Below are 27,705 nucleotides of genomic sequence, written 5' to 3'. Positions count from 1 at the left end.
CTCTCATCCAAATGTGTGAAAATATTAACAGGCACCCTCCTAAATCTTATTTGCTACATCAGTGCAAAGTAAATTGTTAACACCATTTTGTTGATCATACTGGCCAAGACAGTACATTGGTCAGTTACCCAGCAAGTAGCAGGGTTGGGACTCAAAGCCAGGCTTGCTGATACCACACTACCCACGGCTACCTCTGTTTTTCTGCTGATGAACTCTTTGTGGAATAAGGTAAATTTTCCAGAAATCTGTTTATTAAGCTATGTCCTTAAAAATATCTGCCTTTCAGATCGGTGGACCAGACCATGCCCGGCTGACTTCTCGTTTGGGGGCAGAATATGTCAACATCATGAACATGCTGGTCTTCACACTCCCCGGAACTCCCATAACTTACTATGGGGAGGAAATAGGAATGAGAAATATTTTAGCCACAAATCTCAACGAAAGCTATGACACTGTAAGTTAATATAATCTAACGTGAAATGGTTACTTTGCTTTCCTTTCATACTATCAGTCACCTTTCTTGGTTGGGAGCTTACTAAGAATGCTGTTTCCTAAGCCGCACAACTGAATTTCTTGTGTTAGAACATAGGAAGCTACATTTTAAAGATGTTTTCCAGCCGCTTCATAGGCATGCTACACCTGGAGAACCTGTGTTTTGAGTTTGGATTATTACTCAGTGCCCTCTACCTGAAACGTGGAGTTAGGAACCTTAGTTTAAGTGCCCGTCCGTACTGCTAGATTTTGACCACAGCCCAAAGGTTCTTCCTTTCCGGTTAACAAATGTAATCCACAGCCTCAGACTTGAGAGGTTTTTATTTTGTTTTTGAGGCTATGGATCTCAAAATCTGTATGGTTAGCTTTCAGTGTAGGAGATCCAATTTCCCTAATATTTGGTGTGTGTACGTTCATGCGCAATAACCAGGCTGGGTAGAAGTTAGGCTTACTTGTACAATGGTGCGTACCTGAACTCACCACTGCTACACTACAGAACGTGCTGGCAGTTGCACATTTTCAAATCCTACATTACTCATTTTTAGGGAAAAGCAGCAAAGAGTCTAAGCATGTATCAAAGTCCAGTTACCATAATCTAATCAAACTCAAGATGTCACTATTTTCCAATAAAAGTGAGAAGCTGGATGGGGAGCCTAGGTGGCTCAGTCGGTTAAGCATCCGACTTTGGCTTGGGTCATGATCACACACGGTTTGTGAGTTCGAGCCCCTGCGTGCATCGGGCTCTGTGCTGACAGCAAGGCCCAGAGCCTGGAGGCTGTTTCAGATTCTGTGTCTCCCTCTCTTTCTGACCCTCCCCTGCTCATGCTGTCTCTCTCTCTCTCTCAGAAATAAATAAAACATTGAAAAAATAATTTAAAAAAAAGTGAGAAGCTGGTTTAGGTATTGAACGTTGAAGCTTTTTCATTATGAATGCTAATAAATACAAGTACTAAGAAGTACAGGGAATTAAATAATTATGAAGTAAATCATGGCCAAATTATATTTCTCTAATAACTACTGTTTTCTTTCCATTCCATGGTCTTTTGACACAGGATACCCTTCTCTCAAAGTCACCAATGCAGTGGGACAACAGCTCAAATGCTGGTTTTTCTGAAGCCAGTCACACCTGGTTACCCACCAGTTCAGATTACCACACTGTGAATGTTGATGTAAGTATCAATGAAAATGTTATGCTGATTCCAGAAAGAGGAAAGGAGTTTTGTGCTGACAACATACTCACCCTGAGGGTGCCCAAGACCTTAACTGAGGCTCTTTAAATCAATCACACAGACTTACAGTTTTTAAATCATGTTTCTGTGGAAGTACAAACTGGTACAGAAGCACACCGTGTGGAGTGTCATAGGGAATATACAACTATTCACTGGACTGACTTTAAGGAGGTTTTATGGTGGTCTTTCAACAAGCCCAGCTATCTGTCCTTCTTTTCTGCCTTCAAAAGGAAGGAAAGAAGATCAATTAAGGAAAATCACCTGAAGAAAAACCAAGACATGACCAATTCCTAAAAGCAGCTGTTCTGGAAAAGCACACCCTTTGGCTTTTGCCTATACTATTTTATGTTATCGTAGTGGTCAAGGTTGCATTCAGCTGGAGTTGCTGGGATATAGGCATTCCTGTTTAGAAAATCTGTTTGCTCCATTTGGCAAAGTGCTAAGTACATTTCCTTGGACCAGGACAATATGAAATGGCTTCAGATGGAGTCATGTGCTAGTGAAAATGTTCACTGTTTAAACTACCTCAGGAGAAATTATTGGCATCCCATGAGACTTAAATATTTTAAAGCAAAAATCTCCCCTTGCTCCAATCTACTAAGTATTTTGAAAACAATCTCGTAAGATTTTAAAAAAATTACCACAGTATAGTTGACACACAATATTATGTTGGTTTCAGGTGTACAACACAGCGAGGGGACAATTCTGTACATTACTCAGTGCGGTCTCCCCAGTTATTCTGTTTTCAGCTTCTTTAACATTTGTATTGTAGATTAAAAGCATCTACTGATTTTCAATTTGAGTCCAATATGTAAGAAATCCTACATAAAAACATATACCAAAAAGATGGGAAAAGGTAAATGCAAATTAAAACATCTTTTTCTATAACAGTAACCAAGTCTTTCAAATGATCAGGAGTAATGCTTGGAGGAATGCTAAATCCTAACACAATGTCTCAGGCTAAGCTCTTTAATAAAATACATCCTTAAAAGCCCTAGAGATAGGTAAGAATTTAATTTCTAAAAGAAAGTAAAATTAACCTTCTCATAATGACTAGAGGTGGGCAACCAAAGATAAGGGGTATCAAAACACAAAAGTAAATGGATCACCCAGAATCACACATTTGAGAAAAATTAAAAAAACAGAAAACTGTGAAAAGTAGAGGAAATACGGCAAACAGAAGACTTCATTATTGGTAGATGTCTTATGAAGTCTCTTGATTCTTTTAAAAAAGGAATCAGATGGGGGCGTGGCCAGCTCAGTCGGTAGAGCAGGCGTCTCTTGATCCTTGGGGTCCTGGGTCTAAGCTCCATGTGGGGTATACAGGTTATTTAAATAAAACTTAAAAAAAAAAAAGTGATTAGAGATCTTAGATATGTAAAACACTGTGAAAGACTGAAATAGAAATTCTAATTAGGGCGCTGGAAAATTGATCCAGAGGCTTCTCCTAGAACGCACTGAAAAAAGGCAATAATATAAAGAGAACATTTTTGATATGTAGACAGTCAGTCTAGAAATTCCAACATAAAATTCTAGAAGAGAACAGAAACTAAAGGGAAACCCATAATCAAAGAAATACAGAAAACTCAGATATTTATCTTTTCTAGAATGGCAAGAATAAAGAAAAAACCTAAAAATACGTGGAAACCAAAACCAAACTCCAAAACAGACTGCCCAAGCAAGGGACTGAGAACTGGTTTGGCTTCTCAAGTGAATCCTAGAACACATCAGAACTTTAATCTTTAAAGCTATGATTAGAAACTTGATTCTAAATCTACAATCTTTTATCCATTCAAATGAGCATTCACGAATATAGACTTGGAAAAGCATGGACCCTAATTTTTCCATGAAAAGCCAGCTTGTGAAAGAATAATCAGGGACTGAAACAAACAAACAAAAAATAATGAATCTTAAAGACAGACATGACATGGGGCGCCTGGCTGGCTCAGTCAGTAGAGCATGGGACTCTTCATCTTGGGGATGTTAAGTTCAAGCCCCACGTTGGGTGTAGAGATTACTTAAAGATAAAAAATGTTAGAAAATAAAATTAAGGATATTTTCTGGTACATAATGTAAAATAAGGTAAATAAGGTATTCTGGAACAAAAAATCTTAGTGACTGATTTCTATATGGGAAGTGGCAGCAGGGGAGGTGAGAGAGGAGAGAGAGAATGTGTGAGCCAGTAGGCTAACGCCCTCTTTTCAGGGCACGGAAACAGAGTAACTCAACTGTAGAATCAGAACTCGCTTCCTGGGACACACCGGCACCGCTGGCGGTGCAGAGCAGCTAGGGGCCACCACCTCGGCACAGATTCAGAACACTTCCACACTGCAGGAAGTTCTGCGGGACAGCACTTCTCCAAATGTTGAGAAAAGGAGAATTTAAAATAGGCATTATAATTTTAAGGGTATAATTTTCAAGGAACAATAGAAGAAAAATACTACATCAAACTAACGGATGCTAAAAAGGATGAAAACAATAGTACAAATATAAATAAAAACTAAGGCTGTAGGATTATGTCCCTACATATGGCAATCATATAACTATAAATGGGTTAAATTCATCTATTAGAAGATAAAAACTCTCAGATTAAGGTAAAGAGACAAAATCCAATATGAGACATTGCTAAAACAACAAAAAAATTTAAAAAATAAAGCCCCTTGGCTATAGCTATCAAACAAAAATGCATATATAACCTTTGACTTAGTAATTTCATTCCGACAATACTTGCATATGTGGAAAATGATAAATATTCAAGGAGCTCTACTACAGCATTGTTTTTAATAGCAGAAGACTCTGGAAATGATTTAAATATTTTACCGACAGAATCAATTACTGACTTACTTACACAATGGACTAGTATGCAGTTTTTAAAAAGAACGCACTGACATCATGAGACCATCTCTACCACGTACTAAGAAACAGAGTCCATTATGATCACATGCCACCATTTGTGTAGAGAAACGGTGTATCTACATCTGTTTGCGCAGGCACAAAATGTACCATACGTAAGCAGCAATAGTGTCTATTTCTGAGAGAGGAAGTGAAAAGCTAGGGAACGGTGGTAGGAAAAACCTTCTTTTACATACTCCACTTACAAATGAATTTTATACGAGGTGCATGCATTTCCTATTTAAAAAAAATAAAGTTACGAAAAGCAGGGGTGAAAATATTTAATAGCAGACAAAATAGAATTCAATATGAAAAGCATTATGAGACAAGTGCAATTTTCAAAAACCGTTAAAGAACATTCCACTGCAAGTCATGATCTAGGCATCTAACAATAGCTTCCAAATATATAAAACAAGTTGTATGAGAAATGCCAAGAGAAACTGACAAATTCACAATTATAGAGAGACACTTCAACATACTTCTAGAAGGCAGACACGGATAATAGTTAACACTTACTGGGCACTTCTTATGTGAGAAGAAGAACTATGCTTTTCCATGCATCAGCTAAGGCTATAGAAAATGTTAATACTAGTAATGTGACAAGTCATATACATATACCATATACATGTACCATAAATACCTTTGTACCTGATAACAGAGAATAAACGTTTTTTCAAACATTCAGTAGATGTTCACTGAAGACCACACATTAGGCACCTGCCCCGCAGTAACAACAAGGAAAACAGCAATAGCAGCCACCACCACCGCGGTCAATGTGGCTGGCAAGAGTCCACGGAAATGAACATTACCACTGATTTGGCAACAGCTCTTATGAAGACTAATTTGGCATTATGTATCAAGTATCCATACTCTTGACATAGTAATTGTCTTTCTATTCTAAATAAATAATCCAAATGTGGGAGAGGCACTAAAAATATGAGAAAATATTAGAAAGCTGAATGTCGAAACGAGAGGGATGGTTTTAAATGTGGTATATCCACTCAACAGGACATTATCCTGTTATTAAAATGACATTTTAACACAATAGCAGGAATAGATGCTTGAAATGTTAAAGGAAAACATAGCATTTAATTATGTTATGTTTTCTATAGCTGTGAAATAAACCCCGATCTTCTTTAATAGACACAAAGAAGTAGAATTTTTAACTTTCCCTTTAGGCAGCATTTTGCTTTGTATCCTTTCTTGCAACTTTCTGCTCACCATTGGCTACGCAAGGAACACACGTCTGCTGAAGTTAGAGAGACCTCCACATTATTTTACAAGAGAACAGAGTAGCCCTCCTGGGTCATGGCCACAGTGGCAGCTTTTCTGCCAGTGACAATTAGCATAAAGGGACTATATTTAGGCAAGTTAAACACCAGCTAACTCAGACATGGACATTGTTTTGGGATACCTAAAGTGGAGTCAAATTTGGTCTCTCATCACGTCTGGCCAAAATGTTAGCAGAGCACTGTGCACACAATGACTCCCTGCATTTGCACTCTCTCAGTAGTTAAATCATAACCCACCTATCAATACTTACAATTTGGTAGTCATTTTAATGGGCAAAACTGAAGCGAACTTTCTTGGGAAATAAATTCTGTCTTTGATACTAAAAATAAAAACTCCTAACAAGTCTTTTAGAATTGAATTATTTATGTTAATCTTTTTTTTTTGTTTTGTTTGTTTTTAAATAGGTCCAAAAGACTCAGCCTGGATCAGCACTGAAGTTCTATCAAGAATTAAGTTTGCTTCATGCCAATGAGCTGCTCCTCAGCAGGGGCTGGTTCTGCTATCTGAGCAATAACAGCCACTCTGTCGTGTACACGAGAGAGCTGGATGGCATCGACAGTGTCTTTCTGGTGGTTCTGAATTTTGGAGAATCCTCACCGCTACATCTAAAGGAAATGATTTCCGATCTTCCCACGAGAGCAAGGATAAGGCTAAGTACCAATTTTGCCGACAAGGGCAGTGAAGTTGATACGCAGGCCATTTTCCTGGACAAGGGAGAAGGCCTCGTCCTTGAATACAACACGAAGAATCTCCTTCATCACCAAACAGCCTTCAGGGACAGGTGTTTTGTTTCTAATCGGGCGTGCTACTCCAGCGTGTTTCACATACTGCACAGCTTGTGTTAGAGACATGAAGACGCTGGCGCCCTTTTCTAGTCTAAGCATTTGCAGTAACTTCACGCGCTGCATACTGCTGGGGAAATACGGCTCGAATGTAACTGCTTTAGAAAAGGTTCTCAAATGTTTTTTAAAAATAATAAAATTATCGCTTGCGGGAACTTGTAACTTTATTGAGACAGCATCAATATAAGAGATGATCAGAACACCTTAGGACTCCGGATTGTTAGAGAGACCTAATGAATTCTAATGTGAAGAATGTTATCTCTTTTCTTAAAAAAGACATAGAAACTGGAGGGCGTACTGCTGAAGTGTCTAAAAATGTTCACTAGCGAGGGGGCAGGACCTTGATTTGTAAACTTTTCACAGGAAACGTTAGTTCAAACAGACAGAAACAAAGCTGTTCTGCAGGGGTTGCTGGGAGAGCCGTGCTGTCACCAAGCCGTCCTTCCCCCCTCCTCCATGTCCTTCTGAGGAGCACGGTTTGAAAACCACCTTCCGAGATTAAAGGGCACGTAGGCCAACGGACAGAGCAGTAGAAGCAAGTGAGATGTACACTAGACAAAATGTGGATGGAGAAGCAAATTTTAAAAAATTACTAACTTAAAAACAATCTCACTGTTGCTTACCCAAATGGAAATAAGACAATGAAATATTTCAGTGTGTTTCCAATTCCCATGGAATGCGGCGTTTCAGAATTTTAGGTATTTCTTAAGATTCTCGAAAACACTGGTGCTGTCAAGTCCAAGTTCCTCGTACAAGAATTTAATTTGGGCTGTAATCTAAAAGAAATGCATTTAAAAAATTAGATAGAAGGTCTTTGTGGCAAAACTCGAGGGCTACATCTCTTTGTCTATCATCTTCACCTAACCCTGAAGTCAGCAGTTTATGGCCAGTCTACTTTTATTTGGGGACAGAGGCAGAGTCTGCCTTCTGCCATGACTCTGTAACAGAGTGCACTTATCAAGTGTAAGAGGGGCCTTTTCTCTTGACTCAGCATTTCTCCTTCCCCTCTTGGGCATCAGCCGCAGACCAGACAGTGACAAAGCAGCTGTCGTAACTTCGCTGCAACCAATGAAATGTTGACGGTGACAGATCTCTACTTGGGCATTTGTCAACTGAGAGGGGCTTGAAAACATACCTTTTTGTGAGAATCCTCAATCACATGATTGCCCCCAGGCTGAATATCTAAAACAACATTGGGGGCCTGGTAGCCTGAAAGAGTTAACATATGCAACAATTAGAAGTTTTGTTTGAGATTCATTTCTCCCCTTTCCTCCCAAGTACACTATCAAAATAATAGTGAAGAAAAAAGGCACAAACTATCCCCAAGAAAGAGATGGGAGGAGGCAAGCAGCAGAAATCTCTGAAACAGAGAAAGTAAGAGGAGGAAGAGTAGCAGAGGACACTGGATGGAAGAGACTTGTCGGGCCACATGGAGAAGGCTGTGAGGCAAGAGGAAGCCAGTGGCCCTGTGGAATCAGAGGGAAACACAAACTTTTGTAGTGGTAAGTGTGAGGCATGGAGGTGAAAACAAGGTGACTGAAACTTGTATGTGGGTCCCTTCTACCCTGAGCTCAGAGGGCCTTGCTAATAGGGAAGAAAAAGGTAAGAGTTCCTGTGCAACGAAGTGGAAAGATCTAGAGAAAAGTAAAGCAGCTAGTTTGGACACTGAAGCTCCAGAGCAAAAGTGTCAGAATCTCTTTTCTAGAAGTTTCCAAGAATAATGGCTCAATTAATATTGTTAAATGAATGAGTGTTGTATGACAGTCTAGCTCTAAGTTATAATTCGATGTTTAAATTTATTTTTCTTTATGCCTTGCCTACCTTATTTTAATACTGTCCTATGAAAAGAGGCAAGTCGGGTATAGTTATTAGGTATCTCTCAACTGGGTAGTCAACATTGGAGAACCAATTGTTCAAAATCATGGGCAGACGATTTGGTCTGTGGCATGAAATGTACTCCTCTGAGCAGTCTGTGGAAGGTAACAGAACATTTAGTATGTTCCCTGCTTCCTGGTTGTCTCCTACCTTCACCAGTATCCTTAGCATGCTCCGTAATGGCTTCCTTGAGTTTCTCAGTATAGTTAATAATTCCTTTCAGAGGTACACGCTCATCATTTTCATAAGCTGTGATGTGAATGGAAGGATAAAGCTGAAAGAAAACAGATGTACAAAGTTTGCATTATTCCTTATGGTCCTTTCCTACCTTAGGGGTTATAAAAAATAACTCCATTTTTTGACCTAAGTGCTAGATAATCTCTTCTCATTTCATATTGAGAGATCTATAGTACCACAGTACTAGATCACTTGCTACCTGGAATACCCTTTTCTTGGCTAGTGAGACCATGACCACATCTAACCTATTCTGAACTATTACACTGAAACAAACACGGGGTATGAGCAGAGACGGTGCTGAAAACTGTTTGGGTATTATAAGCAAAAACAATCTAAAGCCCTACAAAATTCCTGCCTCAGCCTGGGTAAGAATTCTTTTGATTATCTTTTCTATCATTTTAGGATAGTTTACCAGAACTGTTATTCACTACCTGTGGTTTAATATTTTGATAGGGACAGTAGCGTTTTATGTAGTTCTTGTGTTTTTCATCAGATGAAGGATTCCCCCATTCTTCCAATTCTTCTAATGTCAGAGGAAGTGTAGTGTCCATCATGGTGTTGAGAACATCCAAGAAAGGTGCCTAAAAAAAAAAACAAAACCAAAGCCAAAGAAAGTTAAACTCTGACTAACAAATTGGTGAAATGAGTTTCAGAAAAATATACTTTGTGAATATACATGCTGAAGAGAGAACAAAGGTCAAGAAGCCATGCTGATTCCCAGGAGGCAGACTACTCAGTCCTACTCAGTTCTTAACTAGGGCCTGTGATACATACATGTATCTATATACCTTAAGAGTTTATCTTCTAATTTCACAATTTTTTAGTTTGATGCCTGCATATGTGTGTGTGTGTATACATATATATACTTTATATAAAAGTAATAAATGCTATCACCTTACATCCATTAGGATGGGTACTATTAAAAAAAATAACAAGTGATAACAAGTGCAGGCAAGGATGTGGAGAAATTGTAACCCTTGTGCACTACTGGTGGGAAGGTAAAATGGTGTGGATGGTATGCTAGTTTCTCAAGAAGTTAAACTTAGAATTACCGTATGATCTAGCAATTTTATTCCTGGATATATATCCCAAAGAATTAAAATCAGAGAGTCTTGAAGGTACACCCATAGTCATAGCAGCATTATGCACAACAGCCAGAAGGTGGAAGCACCAAGTGTCCAATGATGGATGGATGGGTAAGCAAAATATACGCAATGACAGAAGGATTATTATGCAGAGTCATAAAACAAGGAAATTCTGACATATGCTACAATAATGGATGGACCTTGAGGATATTATCTAAGTGAAACAAATCAGTTACAAAAAGACAAACGTGTATGATTCCATTTACAGGAATTATAGGTAATTCTAATTCATAGACAAAGGAGAATGGTGGCTCTGAGCTGCAGGGGAAGGGGGACTTGGGGAGCTGCTATTCAATGAGTATAGAGTTTCGGTTTTGCAGATGAGGAGTTCTGGAGACTGGTTCCACAGCAATGTGAACATACTGAACACCTGAACTATATACACTTAAAAATAGTTAAGATGATAAATTTTGTTATTTTATCACCACTAAAAATAAAAAACCCCTATCACACGAGTATACCCTTCTTTATCAGTCAGATACTTCACATTAAAATAAGAGTAATAAATGTTAATTGAAGAAATCTAGATAATATTCAAATTGAAAGAAGAAAAAAAATCACTCACTGGCTTACAACCAGTCTTAAAACATTTAGGAAAATGGGAGCTGCTTTTTTCACTTAGCTTATAGTCTTCTGTTAACACGCTTTTCAGATTTCTCTTCTTATACTAACATTAACTTAGAAGGCAAATGCAATTCCTTCTGGCTGCCTCAAATTGGAACTCCTTTTTTGCATTTAGACTATCCCTAACTTTATGAGGCAGAGCCTGCCTCTCACTATGGAGGTGCTAAATGCCTGGTAGTTGTGGGGTCCCTGAGTCTAAGAAGGCAGACATAATGTGCTCCGAACTTTGAATGGGAAGTTGGTGACTCAAAGATGTAGGGACAATGGAGAATTTCTTCTGGCAGACGTGCCACATTTATATTGGGTTTTTAGAAGTAGCACTGGTGGTATGAGGTGACTTGTACCCAGCAGTGGTGGCAGTGATGGCTTCTTTGGGGCAGTTTTACAGTACATTTTGGGCACATTTCTGGCTGTGCAGCCTCTAAGACTGGTATATACCCGCTCCTCCCCAGTACCTCTTATCTCTTTTCTGCTTAAATTAGAGCTGGTACTTGGTACTTCTAATTAATAAGACTATGAATCCTCTATTGTTGGATATTTAGAGGTTGACTCTAATTCTTTGCTATAATAAGCAATGTGGGATGAATATTCATATACATACATTTTTGATTATTTCCTTTCTCATTTCTAAATGTCACAGACTAGTTGTATTTTCTTTACATTGTAAATAGCTTTGCCATAGATTTTCTTTGCATATAGATTGCCCCTCCACCGCCTCTATACTTAGCATCTCTACTAAAAAAAGTAGATTTACAGATGAGGATTATTTAACATTTACTTACAAGTCCACAGTGGATACCCCACATCCTCAAAATAAAAAAAACCTGAAAATAATTTACTCTCTCCATCCCAGTCATCATTTTCTAGAGCATCTAACCAGGAGCACAAAGCTGAAGGTGAAATGAGCTGCTATAATAGAACTTCATAATTTTGGACATCAGGAAGGCTATACAGCTGACCCTTGAGTGACACAGGTTTGAACTATGCAAGTCCACTTCCACCTGGATTTTTTCAATAGATATACATACAGTACACTGTATAAACAAACATATTTTCTCTTCCTTATGATCTTCTTACTATCATTTTTTTATCTCTAACACTGTAAAAACATGGTATGTGATATATAGAATATATAAAACATGTTAATTGACTGCTTATGTTATTGGTACAGTTTCTGCTCAACAGGAGGCTATTTGTAATTAAGTTTTTAGGAAGTCCAAAGTTTATCATGGATTTTTGACTGCGTGGTGAGGGGTCTGTGCCGCTAGCCCCTATGTTGTTCAAGGATCAATTGTAGAGACTCTTAAGGATAAAGCAAGATATTTCAACTAAAATACAGAAAAACTCCCCCTTAAAGACCTTTAAGAGTGGAGTCTCTAAAAAACAGAGAGCCCCTACATCCGGGACTAACATGTTGATGGGCAGTACAAAGGGCTTCTTGGATTCGAGTCACTGTGTGCTCTGCTGGACCCCCTGGAACTGGTGAGTCATATATCCTTTATCTCCTTTGTACCAACTCTACATGTTCTTAAAAATAAGAAATGTCAATGAGAAGAGCCATTAATATCCTTCAGTGGAAATTCTCACTAATTAATAACACTGTTAGGGAAGGAAAAGGGATAAATAAAGGACAAGCAGTTAGATTAAGCTTAGAAGTTCTCCTGGAGCTACAATTCTGTGTTTAAAATTTAAAAGCTTTGTTCTACTCCCTATGCTATGGCAAAAATGTAACAAATTTTTAAAAAACTATTTTTGAGAGAGAGAGACAAATGGGAAAAATGTAGCAAATATTTTTTATAGAGCATTTTAGGGCTTTCACGCTTCCCCACTTTGTAAATAGAAGAGATGGTATACTCACCTCCAAAGTCACAGCTCTCAGGAGCTCTGGATTAGAATTACACAATGCTCCCACAAGCACCCCTCCAGCACTGAAAGCAGTCAAGGCTGTTAGACTTGGCTGAGAAAAGCCTTGGCCATGAAGCGTCTTAATGCAAGCCTCTAAGTCAGCAAGGCCATTGAGTTTTTTAGTTAGACGGCCATCAGCGTGCCACTGGAGGCCTAACTCACCACCACCCCTGAAATTAAAGGGCAAAAACAGTTTTTAGTGGGGGAAAAATATTAATGATATAGTTCAGGGTCAGCAAACAATAGCCAGTGGGCAATATCTACCTGGAGGCCTGTTTTTTGTTTTTTTTTAAACGGCCTTAGAGCTAAGAATGATTTCTATATTTTTAAAGGTTGGGTGAAAACAAAACAAAACAATCAGGAATATACAACAGAGACCATATGTGGCCTATAAAGCCTGAAATGTTTACAATTTAGTTTTTCTTTTCTTTTCTTTTCTTTTTTTTACAAATAGTTTATGGTCATACGATTTAGTTTTTCAGAGAAAAGGTTTGCCAATCCCTGATAGAGACAGACAAAAATGGATTCAACAAATATGTTTTTCTAAAAAAACAAGAGTCATTTGTCATTTTCTCTTTTCTATTCATTCATTCCTTCATTCCTTCATTCCTTCATTCATTCAAAGTAAGCTCTATGCCGAACATCAGGCTTAAACTCATGACCCAAGGATCAAGAATTGCCTGCTCTGAGCCAGTCAGGTCCCCCTCAAATATGTTTTGAGTGCCCGCTACTGCTTCCCAGGCATTGTGCTAAATGCTGGCCTTAGAAATCTAAAAAAGCAAAAGTTCCTCAGACGACTATATACCCAGAGTTGAGAACCTTTAGGTTAAATGATACAAGAGTACAAATAAACTTTCTAAAAAAAAAAGTGTACACATACACAAGCAAAAATCTGCCCTGAAGATCATAATTTGGGGGGGGGGGGAGAAAACAGACGCCAAGCAATATGGTCGCTGCTTTCATCACACAAGTATACTGCAGGTTACCATAGAAACAGTAGAAAGAATATCCACTTGTTAGGTTAGGGGTACATACTTCTTAAAACAAATGCTTAAAAAGGAGATGATACCTAATCCGAGTCTTGGAAGAAGAATATGCATTCCCAGAAGCACAAAGAAAGGGAAAACATCAAGACACAGCATGTACAAAGGCACAGAGAGTTTGTCATGTGAAAGGATGTAACAGGGCTGGAGCGCAGGGCGTGTATGGGCAGTAATGAAGGATCTCACTACAGAGATCAGCCAGATCATTAGGATGTTAAAAACTATACTAAGGAATTTGGATTTTAGTTTGGAGATAGGGAGGTGGAGAAAGACTTTAAGCAGAAACATAAAATACTATTTGTGTCTTGAAAACAGCTAAAATAAAATGGAAGTTAGAGTACACAGACTGGTACATCAATTCTAGAAATCTGGTACAAGATCCTAAGATCTACCCTTTTGCTTTTTGGATCAACTAGTCTCTTCAATCAACTTTTTCAGCACATGTTCAGCAATACATAAATTCAATGACCACCAATGAGAAAATAAGCTCTGCTCTGTGATACAGCATTGTTCTGGACATCTGTAACAACTCTCACATGGCCGGTGAAATGTACTGACTCACCGAACGTGGCAATATGCTAATATCCATCCATCGTCCACCAACACCCGTCTTTCAGGTCTGAAATTCATTTTTAAGTCCATTCCATAAGCTCCATATACATGCACCAGGAGAGGTTTCTTCTGCAAGTCCTCAGAGTCCGTTTTGTGGAAAATGGTCATTGGCACGGATTTTCCATCCTGGAAATGAAGAGTCACTATGCAATGTAAATAAAAGCCTTTTAAAAACAGTTTATCCCTAATTTTATGCATTGCTTACTGATGCTGAGTACAAACTTCATTTAATGAAGACAACAGAGGGTTGTTGGAGTATGTAATACTAGGTAGATATGAGTTCAGTTGGTGGAGCATGTAATACTTGGTAGATATGAGTTCAAGCCTCACGCTGGGTATAGAAATTACTTTAAAAAAAAAAGGACAACAGGTATGGTCTTTTAAAATATGTCATGGTTCATTCCCATTTTCAGCTATTCTGCTGAACCACAATAATAACTAGAGAAGAGCAGCAACTCAAGCTGGAAACAGTTTATGAAATGCAGCTTTCTGTGACAGGTAAAGTGATTTAAAAGAGTTCTTTACTACCTACTATTACTGTAATTTTTTTCTTTCATGATAAGTCAAAATATACCTATCAAGATAAGACATACTAGCATAGTAATTTCCTCACTCCTGTGGCCAGATACTGACATTTCACATCTTTGCATATTTACAAATATGCCGACTAAAGAAGTTTTAACCGCTCAATTTTCTGTCCTCTGTAGGCAGAATCCTCAACCATCAGCACCAGAATTTCTTACTGAACTCTACTGAGATCCATCCTCATCTTCTTCAAAGGTTAAATATTTACCTATTCATGGAACTCCTTAAACCGTAATAGATGAAGCAAGTTAATAAAATGCGCACGCACACACACACAGCATTCACAAAGACTTGAAGGGAAAAAAAATCTTAGAATGTTCTTTAAAAAAAAAAAAACTTTGCTAATTGGAAAAAATTAAGTTTTTGGTAGTGACTTCCATTAAGTGGTGCCTGGGTGGCTCAGTCGGTTAAGCATCCGACTTCAGCTCAGGTCATGATCTCATGGTTCACGTGTTTGAGCCCCACACTGGGCTCTGTGCTGACAGCTCAGAGCCTGGAGCCTGCTTCGGATTCTGTGTCTCCCTCTCTCTCTGCCCCTCCCCCGCTCATGCTTTGTCTCTCTCTCAAAAATAAATGTTAAAAAAAAAAAGACATAATCTCTATAACATTATCTTTGTCTTTTCATCTCCTTGCCTCTTCCCCAACCTCAATCAACAATCAGAGAAAAACCTGCTGGTGAGAACTTATGAAAAGGGAGAGATTAAGGAGGGTACCAAATCCTGTGATGGGCTGGATCTGAGTTCATCAGCAGTACAAAAATGCCTGTGGGAAGCTACAGCAGCTTCTATTTAGCAGCTGTCTCCTTTCTTCCCTAATTCATGAAGCATCCCTGAGTGCCCCAAGAACTTAGCTTCACTGTTCTTTCCACTTAGGGTATGATAACTACAACATTTTGATGGGCTGGTATAGTCCCACATTTCTAAAGCAAAACAAAGCCTAAAAATATATTTTCTCTCTCTCTCGCTCTTTTTTTTTGAGTGTAAGAAGGGGAGGGGCAGAGAGAGAGGAACAGAGGATCTGAAGCCTGCTGTGTGCTGAGAATGGAGGACCCCATATGGTGCTTGAACTAAAGAACTGTGAGATCATTACCTAACCTGAAGTCTAATGCTCAACTGACTGCACCCCTGTAAACATATATTTTGTTGACAAAAAACCAAACACCTAAATCTGGAAAGTGATAAAATAAATGGTAAACAATAGTTATATCTAAGAGGTACAGCAAATAAGATCAAAAAGTAATCACCTAAACATTGTATATTCTGCATTTTTGTCTATATTCTAAGAAATGTGAAAACCATTAACAACATTTTTTAAAATACGGGGCACATGAGTGGCTCGGTCGGTTAAGCATTCGACTTCGGCTCAGGTCATGATCTCACAGTTCGTGGGTTCAAGCCCCGCGTCGGGCTCTGTGCCTGACAGCTCAGAGCCTGGAGCCTGCTTCACATTCTGTGTCTCCTTCTCTCTCTGCCCCTGCCCTGCTCATGCGGTCTCTCTCTCTCAGGAATAAATAAAAAACATAAACAAATTTATTCTAAGAAATGTGTATTACTCTTATATTATTAAAAAATATATATACTTAACTAAAGATATTAAACGAAAATCAATGAAGAAAAAAAATTCATGAAGACAAATGCTGTGCCACAATTCATTGCCAGCACATGTCAGATTATCTGATGTTTGATATGCTAAGGCCTGAAAATTCCTTAAATCCAAGGTCACAGTTTATTAATTTGTTCCTCATTTGCACAAATTTTCTTTTCTACTTTTCACTCTGCTCTTAGTCTTACCTCTTTTACTATACACTTTGGCCATATTGTCCTCCTTTATACTTAAAGAAGATTTATTTAAGTAATCTCTACACCCAACATGTGGCTTGAGCTCATGACCCTGCGATCAAAAGCCGCATGCTTTTCAGACTGAGTGAACCAGGCATCCCCTCCTTTATACTTGTTGAATGCACTATTTTTCCCTCAATTTAGAACCTCTACACAAATGTATTCCTCCTGCACCTGTTTTAGTTTAATTCTTAATCATCCTTGAGGTCTTACCTGGGACCTCACTTCCTCAGAAGCCTTCTGTGATTCCTCCAGCCCAGGTAAGGTCCCTGGCCAGGTTTCCACTGTACTCAACATGGCTTCCTTTGAAGCAGTCAGCACATCAGCACTTATCCTTCAACATCGATCATCTTCCCTACTAGGTTTAAGCACTCTAGTCAACTGCTTTCCACCTTCACAATTTTTTGCCATAACCAGAAATCAACTTTGACTATTTCTTTAAGTCAACTTTCAAAACTCAAAGATGAACAAGCCTTAACGAAATCAAGGGCTTGATGTGCTAGATAAATCTTCTAAGCCATGTTAAAATAAATACGTATTAAAAAAAATCCCCTAAAAATCATTTGTGTCTTACTGTGGTATGTGAGATCCACTTTACAAAACCATGCTAACGTCCAGCAGCAACTCCACAATTCTTGACAGTAGTACGCGTGCAGTAGACGGGGACTCACAGTGGGGATTACAAAGACTGACCTTGCTTTTGGCTTCTAGACGTAAAACACGACTAGTCTTTGTGATTGGGTCCTCGTGCCCAGTTTCCTCAAATAGTTTGCCTTCTGCAAACTTGTATGTGTAGTATTTTGGGGGACGTATCGGAGAGCAAAGCTGAAAGGGGCAGTTCTTCGGGTCTGAATTTGTATCCATTATGAATCCACAGGCCCAAGGAGGGAGCTAAAGAAATAAAAGTTATTTTTACTCTTTTACCTACACACTAAGTACTGTTAATTAAATTTCTGAGTCAGTTGCAAACAAGATGATGTGGACATCAAGTTTACTTCTATCCATTATACATAATTCCTCATTTAAGTATTATTTCAGCACAACAGCATATATTTCAAGTAACAGATGAACAGGACTTCACATGAATGACCAATAAAATAAGGAAAAATTATAGGAAAATGGTTTATCAGGACTCTGGATTTATATGAAATCTCCTTTAATAAAGACATTTATTTTGGGTATAGACTTGGGTGGTGAGTAGTAAAATGGTTAAGAATAAGAGCAAATCAAGTAATAATTCCAGAACCCAGCAACATCTCCAGATCTCCACTCTCCTAGAACATGAAATCTCGCTCTGGTGTTTTTTTTAATGATTTACCCACCAGCCCTTCCCCTGCTGCCTGGACAGCTGCAGTGACGACAGTCGTCATTCCAGGGCTACAAACTGGCTCAGCAGCACTAAAGCATTTATAATCTGTTTCTAACTTTAGCTCCCAGGCTAACTGTTGTGCAGAACAAAACCTTTCCTGGCACATCCACTCTGAGAACCTCACAGCTACAATGATTAGGATTCTTAACTTTAAGAAAAAAGGAATCAAAATTTATTCTCTCAGAGCAGCAGGGTCCAGTTTCAAGCCAGCCACTGACATCCCTCTTACACTTTTCAAAGAACTCTGGTAAGCAGGCTGGCAGAATGTAAGAAATGGTACTGAACATGAAAAGAAAATTGCCTTTCCTTTCCTGAGTAACTGTAGAAAGAATATGAGAGGTCCTGGCACAGCAATGTCACTGGCTGGCATTATTCAAAAAGGGTAGGTGGGGGGCTATGTGCATAAAGAGTACACCATCTAACCTGTAGAAACTATAGCCAAAGAATTTATGTTCACAGAGCATATGTCTTACAATTAGTCCAAAGACTCTATCTTTCTGAAACACTCTAAGGATATATATTCAAAATATCTCTCAAACAGAGTTCCTAATTTACTGTCCTCAGATTGAGGATTATGTTCATGGATAATCTGTCTACTTAAGTGAAAGCCATAAAACCAGAAAGAAGCATGTGACATGTCAAAGTTGTGAAGTCTGGAAGCATAAATGGGAGTGAGCAAATGGAGACCTTATTGGGGAAAAAGCACCAGTGCTACTCACTACTGGTGGTGCAAACAGGTCTCAGAAAGACGGTACAGGGTGTCTAAGTCCACAGAGGCACAAGTTTTTCTGTCCTTTAGTTTCCATGAAATAAAGAATACAGAATCTAAAAAAACAGTAGAATAGATCAATGAAATCAAGAGTTGGTTTTTTTGAGAAAATAAACAAAATTGATAAGCCTCTAGCGAGGCTTCTCAAAGAGAGAGGACCAAATAGATAAAATCATGAACGAAAATGTATTTATTACAGCCAATCCCTCAGGATTACAAGCAATTATCAGGCAATACTATGAAAAATTATATGCCAACAAACTGGACAACATGGAAGAAATGGACAAATTCCTAAACACCCACACACTACCAAAACTCAAACAAGAAGAAATAGAAAATTTGAACAGACCCATAACTAGTGAAGAAATTGAATCAGTTATCAAAAATCTCCCAACAAATACAAGTCCTGGACCAGATGGCTTCCGTGGGGAATTCTACCAGACATTTAGAACAGAGTTAATACCTATCTTTCTCAAGCTGTTTCAAAAAACTGAAATGGAAGGGAAACTTCCAGACTCATTCTACGAAGCCAGCATCACTTTGATTCCCAAACCAGGCAGAAACCCAGCAAAAAAAAAAAGAGAACCACAGGCCAGGATCCCTGATGAATATGGACACGAAATTTCTCAACAAGATACCAGCAAATCGAACTCAACAGCATATAAAAATAATTATTCACCATGATCAAGTGGGATTCATTCCAGGGTTGCAGAGCTGGTTCAACATTCGCAAATCAATCAATGTGATACATCACATTAACAAAAGAAAAGAACCATACAATCCTGTCAATAGATGCAGAAAAAGCATTTGGAAAATACAGCATCCTTTCTTAATATAAAACCCTGGAGAAAGTTGGGATGGGAGGAACCTACTGAAACATTATAAAAGCCCACAGCTCATATCATCCTCAATAGGGAAGAACTGAGAGCTTTCTCCTTGAGATCAGGAACACAACAGGGATGTCCACACTCATCACTGTTGTTTAACATGGTGTTGGAGGTCCTAGCATCAGCAATCAGACAACAAAATGAAATAAAAAGCATCAGAATTGGCAAAGATGAAGTCAGGCTTTCACTTTTCACAGATGACATCATACTCTACATGGAAAACCTGACAGACTCCACCAAAAGTCTGCTTCTAGAACTGATCCATGAATTCAGCAAAGTTGCAGGGTACAAAAATCAATGTACAGAAATTGGGTGCATTTTTATACACTAATAATGAAACAACAGAAAGAGAAATAAAGAAACTGATCCCATTCACAAGTGCACCAAGCACCATAATATACAGAGGAATAAACCTAACCAAGGATATAGACAATCTGTATACTGAAACTATAGAAAACTTATGAAGGAAATTGAAGAAGACACAATTGAAGAAATAGAAAAACATTCCATGCTCATGGATTGGAAGAATAAATATTGTTAAAATGTCAATACTACCCAAAGCAATCTACACATTCATTGCAAGCCCAATCAAAATTGCACCAGCATTCTTCTCAAAGCTAAACTATCCTAAAATCTCTGTGCCTGATGGAGAATTTCAAGCAATGATCATAAGGATACTCACTGGACTTGAGAAAAGAATTGTGGGTATCAGTGAAACTATTAGCACAGATAAAGAATAACATAGCAGAGATAAAGGGTTCAATAAACAAATGAGAAATATGCCCGATACAATGAATAGCAGGCGGGAAGAAGCAGAGGAATAAATTAATCACCTAGAAGACAGAGTAATGGAAAGTAATCAAGCTGAACAAAAGAGAGAAAAAAGAATTATGAAAAATAAGAACAGACTTAAGAGAACTCAGTGACTCCATCAAACATAACAACAGTTGTATTCTAGGAGTCCCATAAGAAGAAGAGAGAGAAAAGGGGACAGAGAATTTATTTGAAGAAGTCTTCTCTAATCTGGAGATGGAAAGAGATCTCCAGATCCAGGATGCACAGAGAACCACCCCCCTTCCCCTGAATAAAAATCAAAAGCAGACCCATACCAAGACACATTGTAATTAAAATGCAAAATATACTGATAAAAAATATTAAAGAAAAAAAGTAGCATGACAAGGGGCACCTGGGTGGCTCAGTAGGTTAAGTGTCAGACTTTAGCTTACGTCATGATCTCATGGTTCATGGGTTCATTGGTTCAAACCCGACATCAGATTCTGTGCTGACAGCTCAGGGCCTGAAGCCTGCTTTGGATACTGTGTCTCCCTCTCTTTCTCTCTACCCCTTCCCCCCTTGCACACTCTCTCTCTCTCAAAAATAAATAAACCTTAAAAAAAATTTTATAAAAAAAAAGCAGGACAAAAGACAGTTATATATAAAGGAAACCCATAAGGCTATCAGTGGGCTTTTCAAGAGAAACTTTCCAAGCTAGAAAAGAGTGGCATGACATAGAAAAAATGCTGAATAGGAAAAACTTGCAGCCAAGAAAACTATATCCAGGAAGGCTATGACTCGGAATAGAAGGAAATAAAAGAGTTTCCCAAACAAAAACTAAAGGAGTTCATGACCATAAAACCAGCCCTGCAAGAAATATTAAATGGGATTCTCTGAGTGGAAAGACCAAAAATGATAGTATAAAGGTAGGAAACACAAAACTACTAAAAATGAATATTTCTATAAAAAATCATTTAAGGAACTCACAAAATAAAATGATGTAAAATATGACACCATATATCTAAAACTTGGGTGGGGGAGGAGTAAAGAATGGGTTCAAACTTAAGCCACAATCAACTTAATATAGACTTCTGCTATATGCAGAAAAGGCTATATAAAAACCTAATGGTAATCACAAATCAAAAACTATTAATAAGTATGCAAAGAATAAAGAGAAGGAAATCCAAATATATCACTAAAGAAAACCAGCAAACCCTGAAAGAAAGAGGAGAAAGGATCAGAGAAAAACTTCAGAAACCACTATAAAATAAGTAATAAAATGGCAAAAAATACATATCTATCAATGATTACTTTAAATATAAATGAACTAAATGCTCTAATCAAAAGACACAGGGTGACAGAATGAATAAAGAACAAGACCCATCAGATGCTACCTACAGCAAACTCATTTTCGATCTCAAAACACATGTAGATTGAAAGTGAGAGAATGGAGAAACATTGATCATGCAAATGGATGTCAAAGAAAAGCTTGTGTAGGAAGTACTGATATCAGACAAAATCGATTTTAAAACAAAGACTGTAATAAGAGACAAAGAAGGCCACTATATAATCACAAAGGGGACAACAAAGGAAGATATAATAATTATAAAATATATGCACCCAACACAAAAGGACCCAAATACATAAAACAGTTAATAAGAAACATAAAGGAACTAATTGGTAATAATACAACAACAGTAGGGACTTTCACATCTCACTTAACATCAACAGATGAACTAAACAGAAAATCAACAAGGAAACAATGGCTTTGAATGATGCACTGGATCAAATGGATTTAACAGATATATTCAGACTATTCCATCCTAAAACAGCAGAATACACATTTTTTTTTTTTTCAAGTGCACCTGGAACATTCATCTCTTATTAGGCCACAAAACAATCCTCAACAAATTTAAAAAGATCAGTTATACCATGCATCTTTTCTGACTACAGCACTATGAAACTAGAAGAAAAAAATCTATAAGAAAAAAATCTGGAAAGACCACAAATGCATGGAGGTTAAATAACATGCTCCTAAACAATGAATGAGTCAACCAGGAAATAAAAGAAATAAAAAAGTACATGGCAACAAATGAAAATGAACACACAATGGTTCAAAACCTTTGGGATGCAGCAAAAGTGGTTCTAAGAGGGAAATTTATAGCAAGATAGACCTATAGTAAGAAGCAAGAAATATCTCAATAATCTCATCTCACACCTAAAGGAGCTAGAAAAAGAACAACAACAAAAAACTAAAACCAGCAGAAGGAAGGAAGTAATAAAGATTAGAGCAGAAATAAGTGATATAGAAACTAAAAACAAAACGACTATAATAGAACAGATCAATGAAATGAGGAGCTGTTTCTTTGAAAAAAAAAAAAAGTAAATAAAGTTGATAAACCTCTAGCCAGACTTCTCAAGAAAAAAATAGAAAGGACTAAAGAAATACAATTACAAATGAGGAGAAATAACCACCACCACAGAAATGCAATTATAAATGAATATTATGAAAAACTAGGCCGAAAAATTGGACAACCCAGAAGAAATGGAAAAATTCCTAGAAACATACAATCTATGAAAACTGCAACAGAAAGAAATAAAAAATTTGAACAGACCAATAACCAGCAATGAAATTGAATCAGTAATAAACAAAGTCCAGAACCAGATAGCCTCACAGATGAATTCTACCACACAAATGAAGAACAGTTAATACCTAGTCTTCTCAAACTATTAAAAAAACAAACAAACAGGGGTGCCTGGGTGGCTTAGTCGGTTAAGCGTCCCACTTTCGCTTGGGTCAATGCCTCGCGGTTCGTGGGTTCGAGCCCCGCGTCAGGCTCTGTGCTGACTGCCAGCTCAGAGCCTGGAGCCTGTTTCAATCTGTGACTCCCTCTCTCTCTGACCCTCCCCTGCTCACGCTGTCTCTCTCTCTCTCTCCTAGAAATAAATAAAAAACATTAAAAAAAATTCAAACAAACAAACAGAAAACCTCCAAATTCAGTCTATGAAGCCAGCATTATTCAGATACCAAAACCACACAAAGACACCACAAAAAAAGGACCTACACAGACCAATATCCCTGATGAACACAGATGTAAAAATCCTCAACAAAATACTAGCAAACTGAATCCAACAGTACATTAAAAACATCATTCACCATGACCAAGTGGGATTTATTCTTGGGTTGCAAGAATGGTTCAATATTCGCAAATCAATCAGTGTAACAAACCACATCAGTAGAAGAAAGGATAAGAATCACATGATCATTTCAGTAGATGCAGAAAAAAACGTTTGACAAAGTATAACATCTATTCATGATAAAAAAAAAAAAAAAGAACCCCTCAACAAAGTAGGTTTAGAAGAAACATGGCTCAACATAAAAAAGTCCCTTTATTAAAATTCCACAAGTAACATCATCCTAACTGGGGAAAAACCTAGAGCCTTTCCTTACGGTCAGGAACAAATCAGGATGTCCACTCTCACCACTTTTATTCAACAGAGTTCTGGAAGTCCTAGCCACAGCACTCAGATAACAAAAAGAAATAAAAGGCATCCAAATCGGTAAGGAAAAAGTAAAATTTTCACAATTTGGAGATGACATGATACTAGAAATAGAAAACTTGAAAGACTCCACCAAAAGGCTGCTGGAACTGAGAAATGAGTTCAGGAAAGTTGCAGGATACAAAATCAATCTACAGAAACGTGTTGCATTTCTATACACCAATAATGAAGCAGCAGAAAATCAAGAAAATAATCCAATTTACAACTACACCAAAAATAGTAAGATACCTAGGAATAAACCTAAAGAGGTGAAGTGTCTAGACTCTCTAAACTATAACACTGATGAAAGAAATTAGAGATGACACAAATGGAAAGATATTTCATGCTCATGGACTGGAAAAAAATATTGTTGAAATGTCTATACTATCCAAAGCAATCTATACATTTAATGCAATCTCTATCAAAATACTAACAGCACTTTTCACCGAACTAGAAAAAACAATCCTCAAATTTGTATGGAACCATAAATAGCTTCAAATAGCCAACACAATCTTGAAAAAGAAAAGCAAAGCTGAAGGCATCACAAATCTGGATTTCAAGTTATATCACAAAGCTTCAGTGATCTAAACAGTAGATAATGGCACAAAAATAGACATATAGATCAACAGAACAGAAAATAAAACCAGAAACAAACCCACAACTATACGATAAATTAATGTTTGACAAAGCAGGAAATGATATCCAATGGGAAAAAGACAGTCTTTTCAACAAATGGTGTTGGGAAAACTGTACACAGCATGCAAAATAATGAAAGTGGACCACCTTTTTACACCATACACAAAAACAAATTCAAAATCGATTTAAGACCTAGATGTGAGACCTGAAACCATAGATATTCTAGAAGAGAGCACAGGAGGTCAAGTTTTCTGACACTGGCCAGAGCAACTTTTTTCTAGACGAGGGAAGGGAAATAAAAAGCGAAAATAAACCAAAGGAAACAGCAAAACTAAAAGGCAACCTACAGAATGGGAGAAGCTATTTGCAAATTATGTATCTGACAAAGGGTTAAAATGATATAGCTGATAAAGGGACAGTATCTAGAGTATATATAGAACTTGGGGAGCTGGGGTGGCTCAGCCAGTGAAGTGTTCAACTCTTGATTCTGGCTCAGATCTTGCAGTTGTCAGATTGGCCCCAGTGACAGACTCTGCGCTGAGCAAGGAGCCTGCTTGGGATTCTCTCTCTCTGTCCCTCCCCTTGCTCGTACTCTCTCACTCACTCTCAAAATAAGTAAGTGTAAAAAAAAAAAAAGTAATGATTTCAATTATTTGGGATAAAAATCTAACCAAACAAGATGCTCAAATGGCATTTCTCTCTCCACTTGGGCTAGGCTCCCAAGCTAGGTATAAGTGGTAAACTGGTTTAACGACTCTTTCCAATATCAAGTAAAATGGAGGCCTTTCCCCTCCCTTTAGCACCTGTTATCTAAACTACATGTTAATGCTGCTTTAAAACTGGGCTGTAAGGCTGGCATTCACCAATTTTAACAAGTTCACTTGTGGAGGCAGATTATCGTTCCTGGCAATCTCAGCAAGTCAGCCTGCCAGGCAAATATGCCACCATCCCAGCAGTGCTGCAGAGGAGACCACTGCCACCCCGTACTGAAAGAGACCAAAGGTTTCTTGGCCACTGCGCCCCCCTCCCCTCCCACCTGCCACAGGTAAGAAAACTAACAAAAAGAAGATGGTGTTTCTTCCAAGGCAGAAATATGGTGGGCATGCCTACTTATCCCCAGAGGGGGTCTGGGACAGGAGGGGCAGCAGCAGCGGAGTAGGCACTAGCCAGCAAGCTGGCCTGAGTGAATAGTACACCTAAAGATGTAGAGATGTAGGGCATATAGGGATATGTGGAAAGAGGATATGACACTGGACTCTACTTTCCAAGTTCATGCTGTAAGACAGTATTTTAACAGTTTATTAGAAAGCAAGGTCCTCTAAATAAGTTTAAAATAAATCTCCTAGGGGCGCCTGGGTGGCTTAGTCGGTTAAGCGTCTGACTTTCGCTTAGGTCATGATCTCGCGGTTTGTGGGTTCGAGCCCCGAGTCAGGCTCTGTGCTGACTGCCAGCTCAGAGCCTGCAGCCTATTTCAGAGTCTGTGTCTCCCTCTCTCTCTGACCCTCCCCTGCTCACGCTATCTCTCTCTCTCCTAGAAATAAATAAAATATATTAAAAAAAAAATCTCCTAAACATGAGAAGACCCAGTATACCAAGTTTCACTGAAATTAAATTCAAGAGATAGTACCTTGCTATTACTCAAAATGTGATGTCCTGTGACACTGAACTGGGTGTATTTTGATTGACTGTACTGTTTTTGGAGAAATAAACATACCTTCAGAGACCGAACCGAGTCATCAGCCAGACCAATCACATTAACGTAAAGTAGATTGCTGTGCTTCAGGAATAGAACGCAGTGGTCCTTAAACATGTCCAAGTCTATAACTTTGGTATTTCTCTTCATTGTGAAAAATAAATCCCAATTCATAATAGCAGGGCTATCAGCTGCTGTTCTCATGAGCTGTGTGGAACAAAGTCAGAAGAGATCCGGGTAAGAGAGCCAGAGAAAGCACCAGGGCTGCAGTGTGACCGTCACCAAGTGAATGAGGCCAGGCTAGCCTGCTGTTCGGTGAGACAGCATGGCCCAGTGCTTACCTCACAGCAAACCAGTGGCTGGCTGAGTGAAGGCATTTGGCAGCCAGCATTAAGGAGCCCGCTGGGACCAGCAGAACTGCCTCGCTGAGATCAATCCAAATTGCTAACATACAAAGCCATGAATTTATAAAAGTTTGTTCTTTCAAATCATTAAGTTTGGCTTTCATAACTGATATAATCAGGATAATGTAGGTTTCATCTACCAACTTTTTTAGGCACAATTACAGCATGTAGAGGCATCATAGCTAAGGGAAAAGCAATGGGATTGGTTATGCATGGGAAGGTAGCATCAATTTCTACAGTTTACCAAAAGTCTACAGAACAGTTAACTCTTAGAGCAAGGAATGCTGTTGATGGAAGTGTGATACTTTTGAACAAACCATATACGGACAAGGAGAATCCAGGATTACCTTGAATTCTGTAGGCTCGCCAACATTTGTGAGAATGTACAATTCATCATCTCTGTGTTCAACATAGTAAAGGACGCCATGTATTCGCTTCTGGATAAGTACTGGCGGGTCCCAAGGGCTTAGGCCATCTATCAACCACACTTCCGAAGTAGTCTTGTTCATAATATTTATGGTTAGGAAACGACTGTCTTTCGTAAGATAAAGAAAAACAAAGTAGCTGTGTGCACACACACGAAGACAGAGAAAGAGAGAGAGAGAGAGGAAAATACAATAAATTTCAATGGCATGTGCTACCTTAATGACAATATTTCACTGCCTGCTGTACATATGTTGACTGATAATGCAGGCAGAAAATAAAAACTTCTGTGAATACTGCCTATAAATTAAAAAAAAAAAAGCCCTAGCTATTATTTTTCTCATTTCCCCCACAAAGTATTCAAAGTAATCTTTTCTCTAACATCTTATTATGAATATTTTTCAAAACTACAGAAGTTGAACATGTCAGGTGAATACCCATACACCCACCACAGAGATTCAATTATTACCAATGTTTTGCTATATGTCCTTTATTACATTATTTGCACATCCATCAATCCATCTTTATCTGAACGTATTTGAAGGTAAACAACAGATATCATCTCTCACTTAATGACATTAATAGATTATAGGCTTTT

General features: G+C 38.2%; 2 protein-coding genes across 3 annotated transcripts in view; one reads left to right on the top strand and one right to left on the bottom strand.

Annotated features, from left to right (window-relative positions):
• SLC3A1 (solute carrier family 3 member 1) overlaps window positions 1-6,751 on the top strand; it is a 37,420-nt gene extending 30,669 nt beyond the window's left edge. Inside the window, exons 8-10 of the mRNA XM_039232410.1 lie at window positions 287-454; window positions 1,545-1,661; window positions 6,311-6,751. Of these exons, the coding sequence (XP_039088341.1) occupies window positions 287-454; window positions 1,545-1,661; window positions 6,311-6,751 (726 nt within the window). The remainder of the gene's footprint in view (window positions 1-286; window positions 455-1,544; window positions 1,662-6,310) is intronic.
• Window positions 4,879-27,705, bottom strand: part of PREPL (prolyl endopeptidase like) — a 60,536-nt gene continuing 37,709 nt past the window's right edge. For both annotated transcript variants that reach the window (XM_039232408.1, XM_039232409.1), the window contains 9 exons: window positions 27,032-27,248; window positions 26,302-26,487; window positions 17,306-17,503; window positions 14,140-14,315; window positions 12,488-12,704; window positions 9,292-9,441; window positions 8,774-8,897; window positions 7,884-7,957; window positions 4,879-7,524 (listed from right to left, as the gene is read on the bottom strand). In XM_039232408.1, coding sequence (XP_039088339.1) covers window positions 7,435-7,524; window positions 7,884-7,957; window positions 8,774-8,897; window positions 9,292-9,441; window positions 12,488-12,704; window positions 14,140-14,315; window positions 17,306-17,503; window positions 26,302-26,487; window positions 27,032-27,248 — 1,432 coding nt within the window. In that variant the 3' untranslated portion in view covers window positions 4,879-7,434. The remainder of the gene's footprint in view (window positions 7,525-7,883; window positions 7,958-8,773; window positions 8,898-9,291; window positions 9,442-12,487; window positions 12,705-14,139; window positions 14,316-17,305; window positions 17,504-26,301; window positions 26,488-27,031; window positions 27,249-27,705) is intronic.

The sequence above is a fragment of the Hyaena hyaena genome, unplaced genomic scaffold (genome assembly GCF_003009895.1).
Source record: "Hyaena hyaena isolate Hyena2069 unplaced genomic scaffold, ASM300989v1 scaffold_64, whole genome shotgun sequence".
Lineage (NCBI taxonomy): Eukaryota > Metazoa > Chordata > Mammalia > Carnivora > Hyaenidae > Hyaena > Hyaena hyaena.
The sequence above is the reverse complement of the archived record's forward strand: the minus strand, read 5'-3'. Positions and strand labels throughout refer to the sequence as shown.